Raw genomic sequence first — 17,275 nt, forward strand, 5'->3', positions numbered from 1 at the left:
TAATGTCCCTTCATCTTCAGAAAACTCACAGAAGGGGGAGGGGAGAGAGAGAGAGAGAGAGAGAGAGAGAGAGAGAGAGAGAGAGAGAGAGAGAGAGAGAGAGAGAGAGAGAGAGAGAGAGAGAGAGACCAGGTTCTTTCCTGATATATAAAATCAACTAGGTAATTAATAGAGCTCTCTCTGGGAAAATCCACAAGAGCCCTTCAATAATCCTCTAGATTACTCAAAATTGCCCAGCAGATGCTCAGTTTAATACATTTTTTAAAAAATAAATTCCTTGCAGCATATTGCCTTTTCATAATATTTATCTTAAATATTTTTAAATAATGAATAGGAGACCCTGGCATGTGTGATTTTGTTTTGTTGGGACATCAGGTTAATCATTTTCTACTGGCCAAATCTATCTGCCTTGCTCTTTATCTAGAGAGAAAAGCTTCCATTAGCAGTAAGAATTTACTTTAGACCAATTTAACAAATTCAGGATTCTTATTGGTTTTTACTAAAAGAGTTTAAAGTTTTGTTATGTGCTGTCTTTTGAGTTTTTGGTATTTGTCTTCTTCCGTCTTTTCTTTTGCAATATTTTTTTTTAAAAAAGACTGTCCTTGTGCAAAGTCTTATAATCCATTTGTACGTCATTACACAAAAAACTCAAATGGCAATAAGAGCCGGATAAGATTTTATTTCTTTTTCCATCCACCTGTGTCCTTTTTCTATTTTCTTTTTTTAATTGTCGCTCACCGCCCACTCCAGCTGGTTCTTTCGCCCACTTCCCATTCGTGATTGGTTAGTCCACATGCTTGTCATGTAAAATTCTCCAATCAGAACCTACCCGGTCCTATTCTTAATTGGCGCGTGTACGGAGTTTCTTCCCCGCCTCACTCTGATAGAGTTCGAATCCAGGAGCCTAAGAGGGCGGGGAAAAGGAATTCACGAAATCCGCTTCTGATTCGGCCGCGCGCTTGCTCGTCAGAGGCTGCTTCAATAAGAGGCGCCCGTAGTTCACCAGCCTTCCATTCAATGTTAGCAGCGAGCCTGAGGGAGAGAGCGAATTGGTCCTAAGTGAGGAGACGCGGACCGCACAGGTGGGTAAGTGCCGAATGATGTAAATTAATAGAGGCACCTCTGAGGCGGGGAAGGTTGGAGCAGCGGGGACGGTGGTCAAGTCTGAACGGACGAGGAGAGGGGCGTCTGCGAAGGTGGAATAGCTGCTTTCCCCTCCCTGGCAGCCTTTCCTTCCCCCCACAGTACCCTTGCTGCTGGCCTGGGACTTTATTTCCCGGAATCCCCAGACTGCTTCCTGACTGTGGATTCTGGGGGATGTAGTCCCAGCGCACTGGGACAAGCGCCGGCATCGAAGAAAAGCTGCAACGTTGGGTGTTTGAAGAGGTCCCCATACGGAGAGGCCGCTGCCGGTCTTGGCCTTCGTCCTCTCTTCCCTCCGCCGGGGGAGAATCGCCTCTGTGGCCGTGTCTCCTACGGGGTATCGCTGCCGAGGACCCGCCGCTTCTTATTCCTCCTTAGGCCCGGCACCCCGGAAGGAGCCGCCTCTTTCTCGACCTCCGCGGAGACTCACCTGCCCGCCGGTGTTTGCCTCCAGTCTATATTCAACTGCCGCCTCCCTGTGATCTCCTCTTAGGTTTCGTCGCGGGGTGCCGTCTGGGCAGTGAATCACATCCATGGCTGAACTAGAGCAGGAGTTGATCTCCTTGGTGTGGGGCAAGAAGACCTCGCAGGGCCTGGCAGATAGCATCTTTTGCCGCTGGACACAAGGTACTTCTGGTCCTCTTTTTTTTTGCTACCCAAGCCTGTACTTGGATGGCCCTGGCCACCTCCTCTTTTGCTTGGTTCCCCCTCAGCTGTTTCTGGGGAAAATCCTCATTCAAAAAGTCTGTCCATTCCAGTTTTCTGTTTACAACTATTTGTATCTTTGACCGAGGATTTGTTATACTAACTTTCATCTTTGGTGTCGCCCAGGAAAGGTAACTGTATGGTATTAAAAACTGGTCCTATCGATTAATACAGTGTGATGACAAAGTGACTGATGCTTCTTGCACAGCCAGCTTCCTTTTTCTTACTCCTTACTCCTCCATTCTGAGTTTTGGTATTGTCTCTAGAGCACTTCTCTTTCACATCTCTTGGGATTCTGCCGTTTCCAGAACCTTTTTTCAAAGTGGGCAAGAAGTAGGCAAATATACTAACACAACTGTAATTAAAATGATTAAGGGATTTTTTTCCTCCCTCCCTTTTATTGGAATTGGGATATTTGGTTAGATCAGGGGTAGGCAACCTTGGCTCTTTTATGACTCGTGGACTTCAACTCCCAGAATTCCTGAACCAGCTGGCTGGCTCAGGAATTCTGGGAGTTGAAGTCCACGAGTCATAAAAGAGCCAAGGTTGCCTACTCCTGGGTTAGATCATGCAGTTAAGAAACTTAGTTTAGTCTTTTAAAAAGTATTTACAAAGGGTAGCTATATTCTTGCTTTAGAAGATCTGAAGCAGATCATTTCCCACTATTCCTTTGCTCCTGTCTTTACACAGGCAGTAATTGTTTTCTCAGCAATGTTAAACAATGCAGCTGTTTTCACATAGTTATTTTTTAATATCTGGGTTTGTTTCTTTAACAAGTATTAATTAAAGGTCTTTGACTCTTATAATGGTCAATCTAATAATTGCTTAATCTAATAATTGCTTATTCTTCTGTTAAGGTTCTTCAGAGTATTCCTGAATATATAAGTTAGTCTCAAGTGCTAACTATTTTAAGCAAAACACATAATCTTGCTTTTTTTAAAATCCCATTTATATCCCGCCCTTCTCCGAAGACTCAGGACGGCTTACAATCTAAAACACAATGTGCTTAGCAATAGCCTTCATTCTATGTATATACCTGCTTATTAGGGCTTTCGCCCCCCCCCAAGCGGCATTTTTACAAAGTCAGCTTATTGCCCCCAACAATCTGGGTCCTCATTTTACCTACCTCGGAAGGATGGAAGGCTGAGTCAACCTTGAGCCTGGTGGGATGCGAACCTGCACTAATTGCAGGCAGCTGGTGTTACTTAAGAAGGCATTAGCCCACTGCTCCACCAAGGCTCCTTTTGCAAGGTGTAGTTTATTTACCTAAATTATGAAGTTTCATCAATTAAAGTTATTATTTCTACAGATATATTTACTGAGTCATATCCATATATAGCTACCTTTCTGGAATATTTTTTGGTTCTTTCTATCCTTTATATATGTGTGTGTGTGTGTGTGTGTGTGTGTGATTTTTGTGTAAAACTGTTATGAATGTGCTCTGTTCTCAGTTGTGGCTTTGTCATTTGTTTAACAAGTGTCTTTCTACTACTATTTTCTCTCTACTACTTTTTACTTTTCTAGTTTGATCAGGGGAAAAACAAATCTCTGGGTCATTTAGCATAAATCGGAATGTGATTTATCTAGTTAGTGACTAAATAGAAATCACAATGTCTGATTTCAAAGTATGGTTCATTAACTATGCTTGTTAAACTATACCTTAACATGTTGGGTGATCATAAGCTAAGCCACATGAGAATCTTAGTAATCAATTTGTTTTGTTTAGTTGAAGAGGTACGGTATAGACAATCCCCATTTTGTCTAGTAATTAAGATATGTTGATATCTAGAGGGATAGCATAAATAATTTAAATGGTTTATATTTTGAAAAACATTGTGGTTTTGAAAAATCTATTAGGAAGTCTAGTGCATACAGTATGTGTGATTTGACCAATAGAATTCAATTGGCAGTACTATCACAATGTCCAGCCTTGAAGACTATGAGCCATGCAATTCCTTTCATGTTTTAGTATCACAATACAGGTAGTCCTCGAGCTATGATAGCAATTTGATCTGATATTGCTGTTGCTAAGTAATACAGTTGTAAAGTGTGGTATCACATAACTGCCTCAGTTAGTAAAGACAATCTTGGCAGTCCCAGTTGGTCTTGTAACCCCAAGACATATGAGTGTTAAGCAGGAGTCCCCAGTAAGGAATACAAAGGTACTGTGTGGGGGAGGGCTGGTGCAGATTGTGCATGAGTTGAGGGCTGGCTTGGAAGGCCTTGCCCAGGCCATATGCGAGCTCAGGAAAACCAGGGAGTGGATGGTGCAGCATGAACACATGAGGGCCAGCAGGATTTAGCAGAATAACCTGTGACTTTCTCTGTCAGCTTCTGCACTGACTTTGTGGGAAGCCAGTAAGAAAGGCTGTAAATGGCAATCGTGTGACTACAGGACATTGCATCAATTTAAAAAATACTTGTAGCTCAAGGTTGAACTTGTGGGTACCAGTTGTAAATACCACTTATTGAGTGCCACTGTAATTTCAAAGAATCATTGAATGAGTAACTGGTAAGTGAAGCCTATCTGTGTTCTTCATCCAAAGAGGAAGACTGCCCTAATTTAGATGAGACATTGTCTCTCATCTCAATAAGAGCAATTTGTTATTTTTTTCTATGAAGTCTACAATAGGTTACATACTAATGGTAGTACTTAAATTATGACCATTTGTTCAGCGACCATTTGAAGTTATGGCAGCACTGAACAAAGTTACAGCTGTTACAATGGCCAAGTGATCAAAATTGGAGCACTTGGCAGCTCACCTGTACTTATGAGTGCAAAAGTACTTCAACTCCACCTACCCCTATCTCTGCCCTTCAACTCCCTCCAACCCAAATCTCTGGCCTTTTGGTTATCTTGTTGTTCACTGGCTCTGCCAGTCTTCCCACTTTCTAGGGGGAAGTAAAGGCTGACCTTTCTTTCCTGCTGATGAGCCACACAGTGCATGGCACTTGATTGATACCATGCCAGGTCCTCTTCCAAGGCTGGTTCTATCCTATCAAGTCATATTAGTAACCAGTACAGTGACTTACTGACTGCTGCTGTTGTATGCTGAAGGGATGATCTTGCTAGTAATCTGTTTCTTTAACAGCTGTGGCTTCTGGGTCATTTCCAAAAGTAGTCCTACATAGTGCATCTAATGAAGAGTTGACTCTTATCACTCATGCCCTTTCTTGCAACCCACAGGACACAGAATGGGCATGGGTCAAGCCTACGAACAATAGCATTCAAACTTCAGAAGATATATCACGATATATTGTCTCACTCACTACGGTGCCCAACTGGTACAATCCTGTGCAGATATCTGTGTTCTTTCAGGAAGTATAATAAAACATGAGCTAGTTTGCCAATATGATCCTATGTTTGCAGAATGTTCTTGAAACTTCCTGTATTACCTTGCAAAATATCTATTTTGAAAGATATATATCGGTAGCTTTATGCATAATATTGAAATGGTTAAAATAGTTTGTTTCATATTTTGGTTTTCAATTAAGTAATAGAAACAATATAGAAAAGTGATAAATTTTACCTTTCACTTCTGATCCTCTTATGTCAAACAATACATCTCTGAGGATTGGGAATGGGCTTCAAAGTACAAGCGTACTGATAGTCCTTAGTTTACATGGTAATTGAGAACAGAATTCCCACCACTAAGCAATGTGGTCCCCTGACCTGTTCATGTCAGAGGCACATTTTAAGGCACTTCTGGGTTGAAAGGATTAGCCAGTGACATCACTGTTGCCTGGGAGATGCCCATGTCACGTCTCTGTCAAGGAACTGGAGCAAATGATGGGAGCTCACTCTGCCACCCACTTGGGTCTCACTCTGCCAGCACTTGGGTCTTGGACATGGGATTGCTAAACTTCAACCCACTGTCCTAACTATTTGAGCCACTGCATTCATTATCAATGTGGTCATAAAGTGCAATATCAAGTAATTGAATTGCTTAGGGACCATAGTCCCAGCAGTCTCCCGTGCAGTAGTTATAAATTTGGGTTGTTAAGCAAGGATTCTTCACAACTTCCTGCCAGCTTCTAACAAAGAAAGTCAGTGGGGAATTGGGGAGGAAGTCACAAGGTCTTTGGCTTGGGTAGTTGCTGCCAGTCTCAGAGGTATGGCACTAGCGGCTGCTACAATCCAGTACAAATCTGCAGCTGCCCCAGCCCAGTAGTGCTGTGCTACAACCATCCCAACCCAGTAATTACAGTTAGCCCAGCACCCCGGTGCAAAACTTGAGCTGTCCCAACCATTGGCGTGCAGCAGCCCCAGCAGCATGAATCCTAAGTTGCTAGTGCTCAGCTGCTCTGATCCAGCATCATGGTGCAAAGCTCAGTCAGCATGAAGCTGTGATTGCCCCCTGCCCTACACTCTGCTGCCCCATCTGACCTTGATTTTCTTCTTGCTTCTGCTGCTGATAAGCATGCCCTGGTCCTTCTCAAGGCAGTTGCTGGCCACGCAAGGTTTTCTTCCCAAGGTCTCGCAAGAAAACTTATCACGCATGACTTGGAGAAGAATGCATTGGACAGGCAGCAGTTGCTTTACAAAGGGCAAGGCTGGATATGCTTTGTCAGCAATGGGAGCAAGAAGATGGAGATGGTTAGAGTTTGTGGAGTGCAGCGGACCCAAAGGGCAGAAATGGGAGGGTTAGGGTCCAACCTGCAGTTGGAAATGTACATGACTTTCATTACATGGCAGCAGATTACTTCAAACAGCCATAACTACCAGTCATTCAAAACTCTCATAATTTGAAGGTTGTTACACAAGTATTACCTGTAAAATGGAGCCAAGAATTGAAATTGAAGCATATTGTACATGCTAGTCTTATTCAACTGAAATTTGTGAAATGTTGAAAAATGTATTGTTTGGGGTAGCTGTTTAAAGAGGCTGAACACATTCTGCTTATACAGTTGCAAGAAAAAGTATGTGAACCCTTTGGGATTATGTGGTTTTTTGCATGAATTGGCCATAAAATGCGCTCTAAACGTCATGTAAGTCACAACAATAGAAAAACACAGTCTGCTTAAAATAATACTACATAAACATTAGCTGTTGTCATGTTTTAATTGAAGATAAGATGGAAACATTCACAGTGCAGGGTGGAAAAAGTATGTGAACCTTTGGACTTAATAACTGGTTGACCCTCCTTTGGCAGCAATAATCTCAACCAAACGTTTCCTGTAGTTGCAGATCAGACCTGCACAACGATCTGGAGTAACTTTGGACCACTCCTCTTCACAAAACTGTTTCAGTGTAGCAATATTCTTGGGATGTCTGGTGTGAATCGCTCTCTTAAGGTCATGCCACAGCATTTCAATCGGGTTGAGGTCAGGACTTTGACTGGGCCACTCCAGAAGGCGTATTCTGTTCTGTTGAAGCCACTGTTTTGTTGAATTACTTGTATGCTTTGGGTCACTGTCCTGTTGCATCACCCATCCTCTGCGGAGCTTCAGTTGGCGGACAGATGGTTGTACGTTTTCCTGCAAAATGTCCTGATAAACTCTGGAATTCATTTTCCCATCAATGACAACAATCCGTCCAGGCCCTGAGGCAGCAAAACAGCCCCAAACCATGATGCTCCCTCCGCCATGTTTTACAGTGGGGATGAGGTTTTGATGTTGGTGTGCTGTGCCTTTTTTTCTCCACACATAGTGTTGTGTGTTTTTCCCAAACAACTCAATTTTGGTTTCATCTATCCACAGTATATTTTGCCAGTAGTGCTGTGGAACATCCAGGTGCTCTTTTGCAAACTTCAAACGTGGACAAAACCTCACCTCCACTGTAAAACATGGATCGTTGTGCAGGTCTGATCTGCAACTACAGGAAACGTTTGGTTGAGGTTATTGCTGCCAAAGGAGGGTCAACCAGTTATTAAGTCCAAAGGTTCACATACTTTTTCCACCCTGCACTGTGAATGTTTCCATCTTATCTTCAATTAAAACATGACAACAGCTAATGTTTGTGTAGTATTATTTTAAGCAGACTGTGTTTTTCTATTGTTGTGACTTATATGACGTTTAGAGCACATTTTATGGCCAATTCATGCAAAAAACCACATAATCTCAAAGGGTTCACATACTTTTTCTTGCAACTGTATATGCTTTTCCCCTTGTTTTTATTTTATTTCTTTAAATCAACTAATTCAGCAGTGATTCCTTGGTACATTGCTAGAAAAACCTTGATCTTTATTTTAGAAAAAATATAGAAATAAATATGGACATACTTTTTCCACCCTGCACTGTGAATGTTTCCATCTTTTTTTTTTATTGAAAAGTTTTAAAATACATTTTATCTTTAACAATCCCCCCCTCCCGTGAATGTTTCCATCTTATCTTCAATTAAAACATGACAACAGCTAATGTTTGTGTAGTATTATTGCCTATAGCACTTACAGATAAGGTTAAAATTGGGAATGTTGAACACAAGTTTGATAAGGAATATTTTATCAAAAATATGCTAAAGATTATTAATGAGCACATTTTTTGGAAATAGCTAACTGAATTTTTTTATTTTCCTCAGGGTTTGTGTTCAGTGATTCGGAATCTACTGCATTAGAACAATTTGAAGGAGGCCCTTGTGCTGTAATTGCACCAGTTCAGGTAATAATGCTAATATCTCAGTAAATGAACCTGAAAAATATGTCTCACTACTGTTATTTGGCTTATTTGATAATTTAAATCACCTGTGGTATACTGTCTAGGACGGTAATCTGAATACTGAATTTAAAATTCAGTACAGTTACCTCAATTTACAACCGTTATTTTGTGCCAGTTCAAAGTTACTAGAGCAATGGAAAAAAGAGACTTATGACCATTTTTTACAGTTACGACCATTGCAGCATCCCTATGATCACGTGATCAAAATTGGATGCTTGGAAACTGGTTCATATTTATGATAGTTGCAGTGACCTGGGGCCATTTGATCATCTTTTGCTACATTCTGACAAGCCACATTCACTTAACCATGTTAATAACTTAACAATTGCAGTGATTCACTTAACAATAGTGGCAATAAAGGTCATAAAATGAGGCAAAACTCATTTAACAACTGTCTCACTTAGCAGCAGAAGATTTGGGCTCAATTGTCATAAATCAAGGACTCTATTTTGAGATGTTGTAGTCTGCAATATTCATTTAATATAGTGTTTATTAAGTACTACAATTACCAATCCAATGTTCAAGTTTGAGCAACACTTGATTTCCAACTAGTGTTTCTGAATCCCTTACTTGACATGAAAAGCTTCCTATTTTTTCAAGTTAGAGTAGAATGTATGACAAAAGGGATTACACTTTGTTCAGAATCCTGTTAAATATGCAGTGATATATTCAGGTATCTGTAATTGTTAAATGACATGGAGCTAAAATAGTAAATTCTTTAATTGCATAAGGGAAAACGTCTTCAGTATTTGGGAATATTTATAAATATTCCCCCCGAAAAATATTAAACCAATGTTGAAAATGGAAACACTTTGCACCACTGAAGATCAAATAATACATTTGTGATATGTCAGTATTATCTTTATTACAAGGCATTCCTTCTGAAGAAGCTTTTTACTGGTGAGAAATCTACCTGGAGACAGTGTCAAGGTAACTACAAACCTACATCTCCAAGAGGGTTATAATGCCGTATTTGCAAAATATGTGCTAAACCAAACAGTAGTTATTATTTATAATCAGTGCTTATTAATCTGCATAATTCTGAGAAGATTATGCATTTGCTGATGATTTTAAAAATGGAATGGTAACATTAAACTTAAAAATAGAATTTAGGCTTATAAGTCTTAACAGGAAACCCAATCCTGCAGAATGAGATAACATACAAATTAAGCAAGCATCAGAAATTTATACACTTCTGTTCCAACTGGAATGCTAGGACTTGTTGTTGTTGTTGTTAGCTGCGAAGTCGTGTCCGACCCATCACGACCCTATGGACAACATTCCTCCAGGCCTTCCTGTCCTCTACCATCTTCTGGAGTCCATTTAAGCTCGCGCCTACTGCTTCAGTGACTCCATCCAGCCACCTCATTCTCTGTCGTCCCCTTCTTCTATTGCCTTCAATCTTTCCCAGCATTAGGCTCTTCTCCAATGAGTCCTTCCTTCTCATTAGGTGGCCAAAGTATTTGAGTTTTAGCTTCAGGATCTGGCCTTCTAAAGAGCAGTCAGGATTGATCTCCTCTAGGACTGACCGGTTTGATCGCCTTGCAGTCCAAGGGACTCGCAGGAGTCTTCTCCAGCACCATAGTTCAAAGGCCTCAATTCTTTGGCGCTCAGCCTTTCTTATGGTCCAACTTTCACTGCCATACATTGCAACTGGGAAGACCATAGCCTTGACTATACGCACTTTTGTTGACAGGGTGATGTCTCTGCTTTTTAGTGTGCTGTCTAGATTTGCCATGGCTTTCCTCCCCAGGAGCAAGCGTCTTTTAATTTCTTGGCTACAGTCCCCATCTGCAGTGATCTTGGAGCCCAGGAAAATAAAATCTGTCACTACCTCCATTTCTTCCCCATCTATTTGCCAGGAATTGAGAGGGCCAGATGCCATGATCTTGGTTTTCTTAATGTTAAGTTTCAACCCAAGTTTTGCACTCTCCTTCTTCACCCGCAACAAGAGGCTCTTTAGTTCTTCTTCACTTTCTGCCTTGGTGTCATCTGCGTATCTTAGGTTGTTGATATTTCTTCCGGCAATCTTAATTCCAACTTTTGATTCATCTAGCCCTGCCTTTCTCATGATGTGCTCTGCATATAAGTTAAATAGGCAGGGCGACAGTATACAGCCTTGCCGGACTCCTTTCCCAATTTTGAACCAATCAGTGGTTCCATGTCCAGTTCTCACTGTTGCTTCTTGACCCGCATATAGATTTCTCAAGAGACAAATAAGATGGTCTGGTACTCCCATCTCTTTAAGAACTTGCCACAGTTTGTTATGATCCACACAATCAAAGGCTTTAGCATAGTCAATGAAGCAGAAGTAGATGTTTTTCTGGAACTCTCTAGCTTTCTCCATGATCCAGCGTATGTTGGCAATTTGATCTCTAGTTCCTCTGCCTCTTCGAAATCCTGCCTGTACTTCTGGTAGTTCTCGATCCACATACTGCTGAAGTCTAGCTTGTAGGATTTTAAGCATGACTTTGCTAGCATGAGAAATGAGTGCAATGGTGCGATAGTTTGAACATTCTTTGGCACTGCCTTTCTTTGGAATTGGAATGTAAACTGATCTTTTCCAATCCTGTGGCCACTGTTGGGTTTTCCAAATTTGCTGGCAAATTGAGTGTAGCACTTTTACTGCATTGTCTTTTAAGATTTTGAATAGCTCAGCTGGAATACTGTCACCTCCACTAGCTTTGTTATGCTAGGACTTATTGACCACTAAGTTCAGAAGGGATAAAAACACCTGGCTACTTATTTATTTGTACCTTGCCTTTATTATTTTTACCAAGGCGGAAAACATATCCCACACATCTTCCTTCTATTTTTCCCACATAACAACCCTGTGAGATGGGTTGGGCTGAAAGGAATGACTGAGAACAAACTCTCATCTTCTCTGGCATTGTTGAAGGAATGGAAGAGATGCATTTACTGTCTGATTTAAACTCTATATTGGATCCAACTGGCTAATCTAAACTTTGCCTTTATTGACACATTTAAAGATAATGAAGTATTGTTTGCCACTGGTTTATTCCAGGATGCCGTCTAACTGATCCAAATTGTAGTGAGATGATATGATATATATGTGATATATGATATAATAACTACAGTTTAGATCAGTCTAACCAAATCAATATATCCTTACTTATTTAACCTAACTGCTTTTCTTCTTGACTATTCTTGATAGAAAAAGCTGAAGTAGAGGGAATTGCAAGAGTTCAAGGTATATCAAGGTTGATTCCTATTGCTCTGAACTGGATGAGAACACTTAATTTCCAAATAGCTCCTTGTCGTGCCCAATATTTTAAACAGCTTAGAAATTTGAAATGACGAAGTACTAGATAGCTTCCAAGAAATGGATGAAATTCAAAGTCATTGATTGTCAATTCTTTTTCTAAATTGTCTTGAACCTGCTGGGATTTGAGGAAGAATCAAGATTAGATTGTACAAAGAATGTTGCTACATGTTTTGCATGAAAGTCCCTGGTCAAAAATCTATCTGTTCTGACTTTGAATATTTCAGAAGAAGAGCAAAAAAATCTCCTTTGTTATGCATTATGTGAAATTTTGGAAATGACTTGCTCTGATCATTCAGAGTCATACTGTTTGGCAACATGGCAAAGAGGAAATCCTGTAGAAGATACTGCTAATATTTCTGAAAGTTCAGCAGAGTCAAGCCATCAAGAGGAGCAATCATGTAAGATACTTTTTGTAATATGATTCAGGGATACTTTGTGCTTTTTATACAAAATTTATTTTTAAGATATAGGATTATTTAACATGGTTCTACAGATAATTTTGTCTGTTACCCATAGTAGTCTACGTTTGATAGACGTACAGTAGGTTGCGGTATTTATATTGTTGACATTCTGACTGAATCAGATTGGATCCAAATAAGTCAGGTAACTCATTATTGCTTAAACTTTTTAAAAACAATCTAGACAATCTATAGATAGCAAATGTGGTCTTGAAGGATATATCCAAACCTCTTTTTCTTGAACACATTCAATTATCTTTTCTAATATTAGAATATGCTTGATATGCAATGTGCATAACCTAAAACTTTAGTAATATATCAATAATATACAAATATGGATGCAGATATAATGTTAAATTAAGCACTCAGGAAAAAATGGTGAAGGTGAATTCACAGAAATAGTTGAAGTCCACGATTCATAAAAGAGCCAAGGTTGCTTACCCCTGGGCTAGGCTGTGGCACTTCCTGTTTGCTCATTTTTTATTCTGTTTTAACCTAATGAAGTTGTGAAAACTAAATATGTTGCCACCTGTACAAGTGCATCAAAAACAAAACTCTTGGTTAGATAGAATGTTTTCAGACTAGTTGCTGCTGTCAAAGAATACCCATCTTATCTAGAATGTAGAGTCCTTTAATGTTTTCATGCAAAACCTAACTGAATGTAATCATTAATATATCATTAAGTCCATGTAATTTGTTCACCACTAAAATATTTAATGCCTTTTTAAGCCTATAGGAATGTATATTTTGGTAAAATACATGAGTGAATATGAAAACATGTAACTTTATTTTCAGGTTACTGACTCATGAAGACTGCTAGCCATTTTATAGTGAAGGAATGTTTGATAAGATTCTAAAAGCTTTAAATGATTTATAGTTAGCCCTTGCTTAGCAACTGGTGATTTAGTGACTGAGGTTTCAACTGACATCCTCATTACGATCTGATTACAAAGTTCCAATGGCCACAGTCTATTCCCTGTGATCGTATGTTCACATTGTGGAAGCTTGGCTACTGGGTCATATTTATGACAATTTGCAGCATCTTGTGGTCACATGACTAGGTGTCTGCTAGTTTCCAGCAGAAAATGCTTATTGGGGGAGAATGGGGTTGGTTAATGAACATGACATTCTAAAAACACTCTAAAAACATAAAATAGGGCATGGTCATGTGGTAACCTTCTTAACAATCATCGAAACTCACAACCATAATTCCAGGCTTAATTACAGTCAGACATACTTTGCAAAATACTTGATGTTTGATGACAAAATGCTAGAGAAAGAATCATTTTCTTTTCATATATGGGGCCATTTATATTAGCACAGGAATATGAAAAAGAAAATTTAAATATGTGGCTATTTCATTGTAACTCAGATTTTATTTGGAAAAAAATTAGCACCACCTGATTAGAGTATAGTTTTATTTCTTGGGTCTAAAATAGGTTGGCAAAGAAGGCCACTGCTTATTCATATAGTAAATTAGATTTCCTTTTTGCATTAATGTTAGTAACACAGGTGATGTATGCAGCCCATTTATATCAATCCATCACATTAAGGCTCATTTAAGTTAAATTTGAGATGAAGGGACATTGTTCTGATAAAATAAATTTGTCAGTAAAATGATACTGCTCCATGATACATAACAAGTGGTGCTGAGAAAAAAATGCTGAGCAACTACTTTCCTATTCAATGCTTTATTCATAATTGCTGGAATACCTTTATGATTTGTCGCTTCTTCCCATTTAAAAGGAATTAGTTAAGAAGCAGTGGTTATTCTCCTCATTCTGATACATACTTCTCATGGAACAAAAAATGTAATTACAAAACGTATTCTAGTAGTAAAATATATTGGAACTGGTAAATGCAAAAATTGATATTTTTCATTTCTTATACTTATACTAGTCTGTTCATATTATTAAATAAATATGAATCAGCTTACAGTGACTAAGCTCTTGTTTAATGCAAGACTTTGATTTCTATGGTATTTTCCTCTTTTCATTGTTTCTCTCTATTCTATGCTATTGCACTTAGTTCAGGCTCAGTGAAATTGATAACAGTTTATATAAGGATTGCTTGATTTGTTTGTTTTATATTGACTATAAAATGCAGGCTTATAGGTTCAGATATTTACTTTTTGTGTGCAATATATATATAAATACTTTTAATTAAAGGTTATTGTTTATGTTTAGTTATTTAAAATATATTTGTTACACAAAGCTTTACATTATATTTTTTATTAATCAAGTACGGTAGCTTAATATAAGATGATTTTTTGTTATTTAATATCTGACTTGCAGCTGTTTTTTATCAGAAGTAAAATTCTTTTTATAAAATTCAATATCTACAATCATTCTTTGGATATTTATTGTACACTGCCCAGAGTTCCTTTGTGGTAAGATGGATGGTCAATAAATTTAATTAAATAAATACTTAGCATATTTATAATAGGTACAACACTGTTATGTTAATCTAACTGTTAATATACCCCTAATTTGCTTATTTTCATTGCTTATGAAATTCAGTAACTAAGTAAATCTATTCCAACTTTTAAACTGATTAGACATTGGTTACATTGAGAAACTCCCTTTAATTTTTCTATCAAAAAGTGAGAAAAGTTGGTAAAAGGTTTGAATTGGAAGGGCACTAAATGTAGCATTTTTTTCTACTGTTTGGTTACTTATTAAAAAAGGCAAAATATTTCTTAAAAGATGCATGCTCCTAGTTTGCTGTTTTATAGTGAAACAACAGCCTTGTTACACTAATTCTGTTCTGAAATCCAAATTATTCTAAGTTACCCTTTTATTGTGTTTGATGACTTTCCTTCAGTAGTTTTCATAATTCATGTCAAACTGACTGGTTAGTTTGCAAAGCTGTTGAAATTCAGTGATTTTGTAATCTTAGCAATATTGTCTCTTAATTACATTAAACTGGCATGTACAATGTGACAGAAGTTGTACTGAAAGAAGGTGGGGGATGAATTTTCATTATGAAAAGCTTGAAAGTACTCCAGCTTGCTGTGTGTTTCTTGTGCCACTTTTGGTTGTGTTTAGTGCTAAAAAGTATTTCTTGTGTATAGCTGCCTTGGCTGTCGAAGAATTTGGCTTTGAACGATTTCATGCACTAATGCAGTAAGTAACATGTTGCAGCTCTTAAAATATTCAAAATTATCATTTTAAGATATAAGTTTAGTATTGTTTTATCCAATGTAGCTGAATATCAAGATCAAACTGGCTTAAGCTCATGCAACCTGCTGCTTTAAAGACCAGAAAGAAACATACTGTTAGGAGTAGTATGAAATAATACTTGGGATTTTACATGAATTTTTGAAATAGAGAGGAAAAAGTGTTAAGTATGCAGACTTCAGGGCCTATAATTTTTTGTATCAAAGTTATTTTTGCTCAATAGTTTTACAAGTTTAAAAATTATTAAAGCCACTGAGTCGCCTCAATCCACGAGATAGACAGCAAATAAATTCAATAGTAATAATAAGATTAAATGTTATCGGTGTTGCTTCTCTTGTGTGAGCCATGCTGGTTATCAATAAGTTTCCAACTACAGTTCAAAGTACTTACTGTGACTTATAGAGCCCTTCAGTTGGGTATATGCCTAGCTGTGTGATGGACTGCTTTTCTCCCATTGTTTCTGCTCATTGGTTAAGATGTGAGCCAATGGGTAGGCTCTGGTTCCCATTATCTGATGGGTGTCAGATGAGGTGTCTTTTCTACCATGGCACCTGCTCTTTGAAATAGAGTACTCTGAAGGCTAGTATTGCTCCAACCTGACATCCTTTAAATCCGGGGTCTCCAACCCTGGCAACTTTAAGACTCGTGGACTTCAATTCCCAGAATTCCTCAACCAGCATGGCTGGCTGAAGAATTCTGGGAGTTGGAGTCCACAAGTCTTAAAAGTTCACAGGGTTGAGATCCCTGCTTTAAATGGACCATGAAGACTTCATTGTTTATCCAGATGCTAGTTTAGGAAGAATGTGCTTTTTAATTTTTATTGTATTGAATCTGTTTTTAATTTGTGTACTGCCTAAAGTCATTATGAATTTGGCAACCTATAAATTTTATTCATATATATATATGCATTCATTTACAATATACAGTTGCAAGAAAAAATATGTGAACCCTTTGGGATTACGTGGAGTTTTGCATGAATTGGCCATAAAATGCACTCTAAACGGCATGTAAGTCACAACAATAGAAAAACAGTCTGCTTAAAATAATACTACACAAACATTAGCTGTTGTCATGTTTTAATTGAACATAAGATGGAAACATTCACAGTGCAGGGTGGAAAAAGTATGTGAACCCCTAGCCTAATGACTTCTCCAAGAGCTAATTGGAGCCAGGAGTGAGCCAACCTTGACTCCAACCAGTGTGATGATATTGGATGTGTTGCTGACAGCTGTCCTGCCCTTTAAAAACACACACCTGTTTTGTGTTTACTGGTCTCAAGAAGCACAGTCTGATGTGAACCATGCCTCGCAGAAAAGAGCTCTCAGAAGACCTACGATCAAGAATTGTTGACTTGCATGAAGCTGGAAAGGGTTACAAAAGTATCTCCAAAAGCCTTGATGTTCATGTGTCCACGGTAAGACAGACTGTCTACAAATGGAGAAAGTTTAGCACTGTTGCTACTCTCCCTAGGCGTGGTCGTCCTGTAAAAATGACTGCAAGAGCACAGCGCATAATGCTTAATGAGGTAAAGAAGAATCCTAGAGTGTCAGCTAAAGACCTACAGAAATCTCTGGCACATGCTAACATTTTTGTTGACACATCTACAATAAGGAAAACATTAAACAAGAATGGAGTACATGGGAGGACACCATGGAGGAAGCCATTGCTGTCCAAAAAAAAATATTGCAGCACGTTTGAAGTTTGCAAAAGAGCACCTGGATGTTCCACAGCACTACTGGCAAAATATACTGTGGACAGATGAAACCAAAATTGAGTTGTTTGGGAAAAACACACAACACTATGTGTGGAGAAAAAAAGGCACAGCACACCAACATCAAAACCTCATCCCC

The 17,275-nt window shown here is 38.6% G+C and overlaps 1 protein-coding gene across 2 annotated transcripts in view; it reads left to right on the forward strand.

Moving 5' to 3' along the window:
• The first annotated feature begins 1,019 nt into the window (after positions 1-1,019).
• Positions 1,020-17,275, forward strand: part of MINDY3 (MINDY lysine 48 deubiquitinase 3) — a 44,704-nt gene continuing 28,448 nt past the window's right edge. The window contains exons 1-6 of one of the 2 annotated variants that reach the window (XM_081345470.1): positions 1,020-1,082; positions 1,637-1,770; positions 8,366-8,445; positions 9,375-9,432; positions 12,013-12,186; positions 15,320-15,371. In XM_081345470.1, coding sequence (XP_081201596.1) covers positions 1,677-1,770; positions 8,366-8,445; positions 9,375-9,432; positions 12,013-12,186; positions 15,320-15,371 — 458 coding nt within the window. In that variant the 5' untranslated portion in view covers positions 1,020-1,082; positions 1,637-1,676. Of the gene's footprint in view, positions 1,087-1,636; positions 1,771-8,365; positions 8,446-9,374; positions 9,433-12,012; positions 12,187-15,319; positions 15,372-17,275 lie in introns of both variants that reach the window. The other variant, XM_081345471.1, reaches the window with a different exon arrangement.

The sequence above is a fragment of the Vipera berus genome (genome assembly GCF_964194415.1).
Source record: "Vipera berus genome assembly, chromosome: Z".
Classification (NCBI taxonomy): Eukaryota; Metazoa; Chordata; class Lepidosauria; order Squamata; family Viperidae; genus Vipera; species Vipera berus.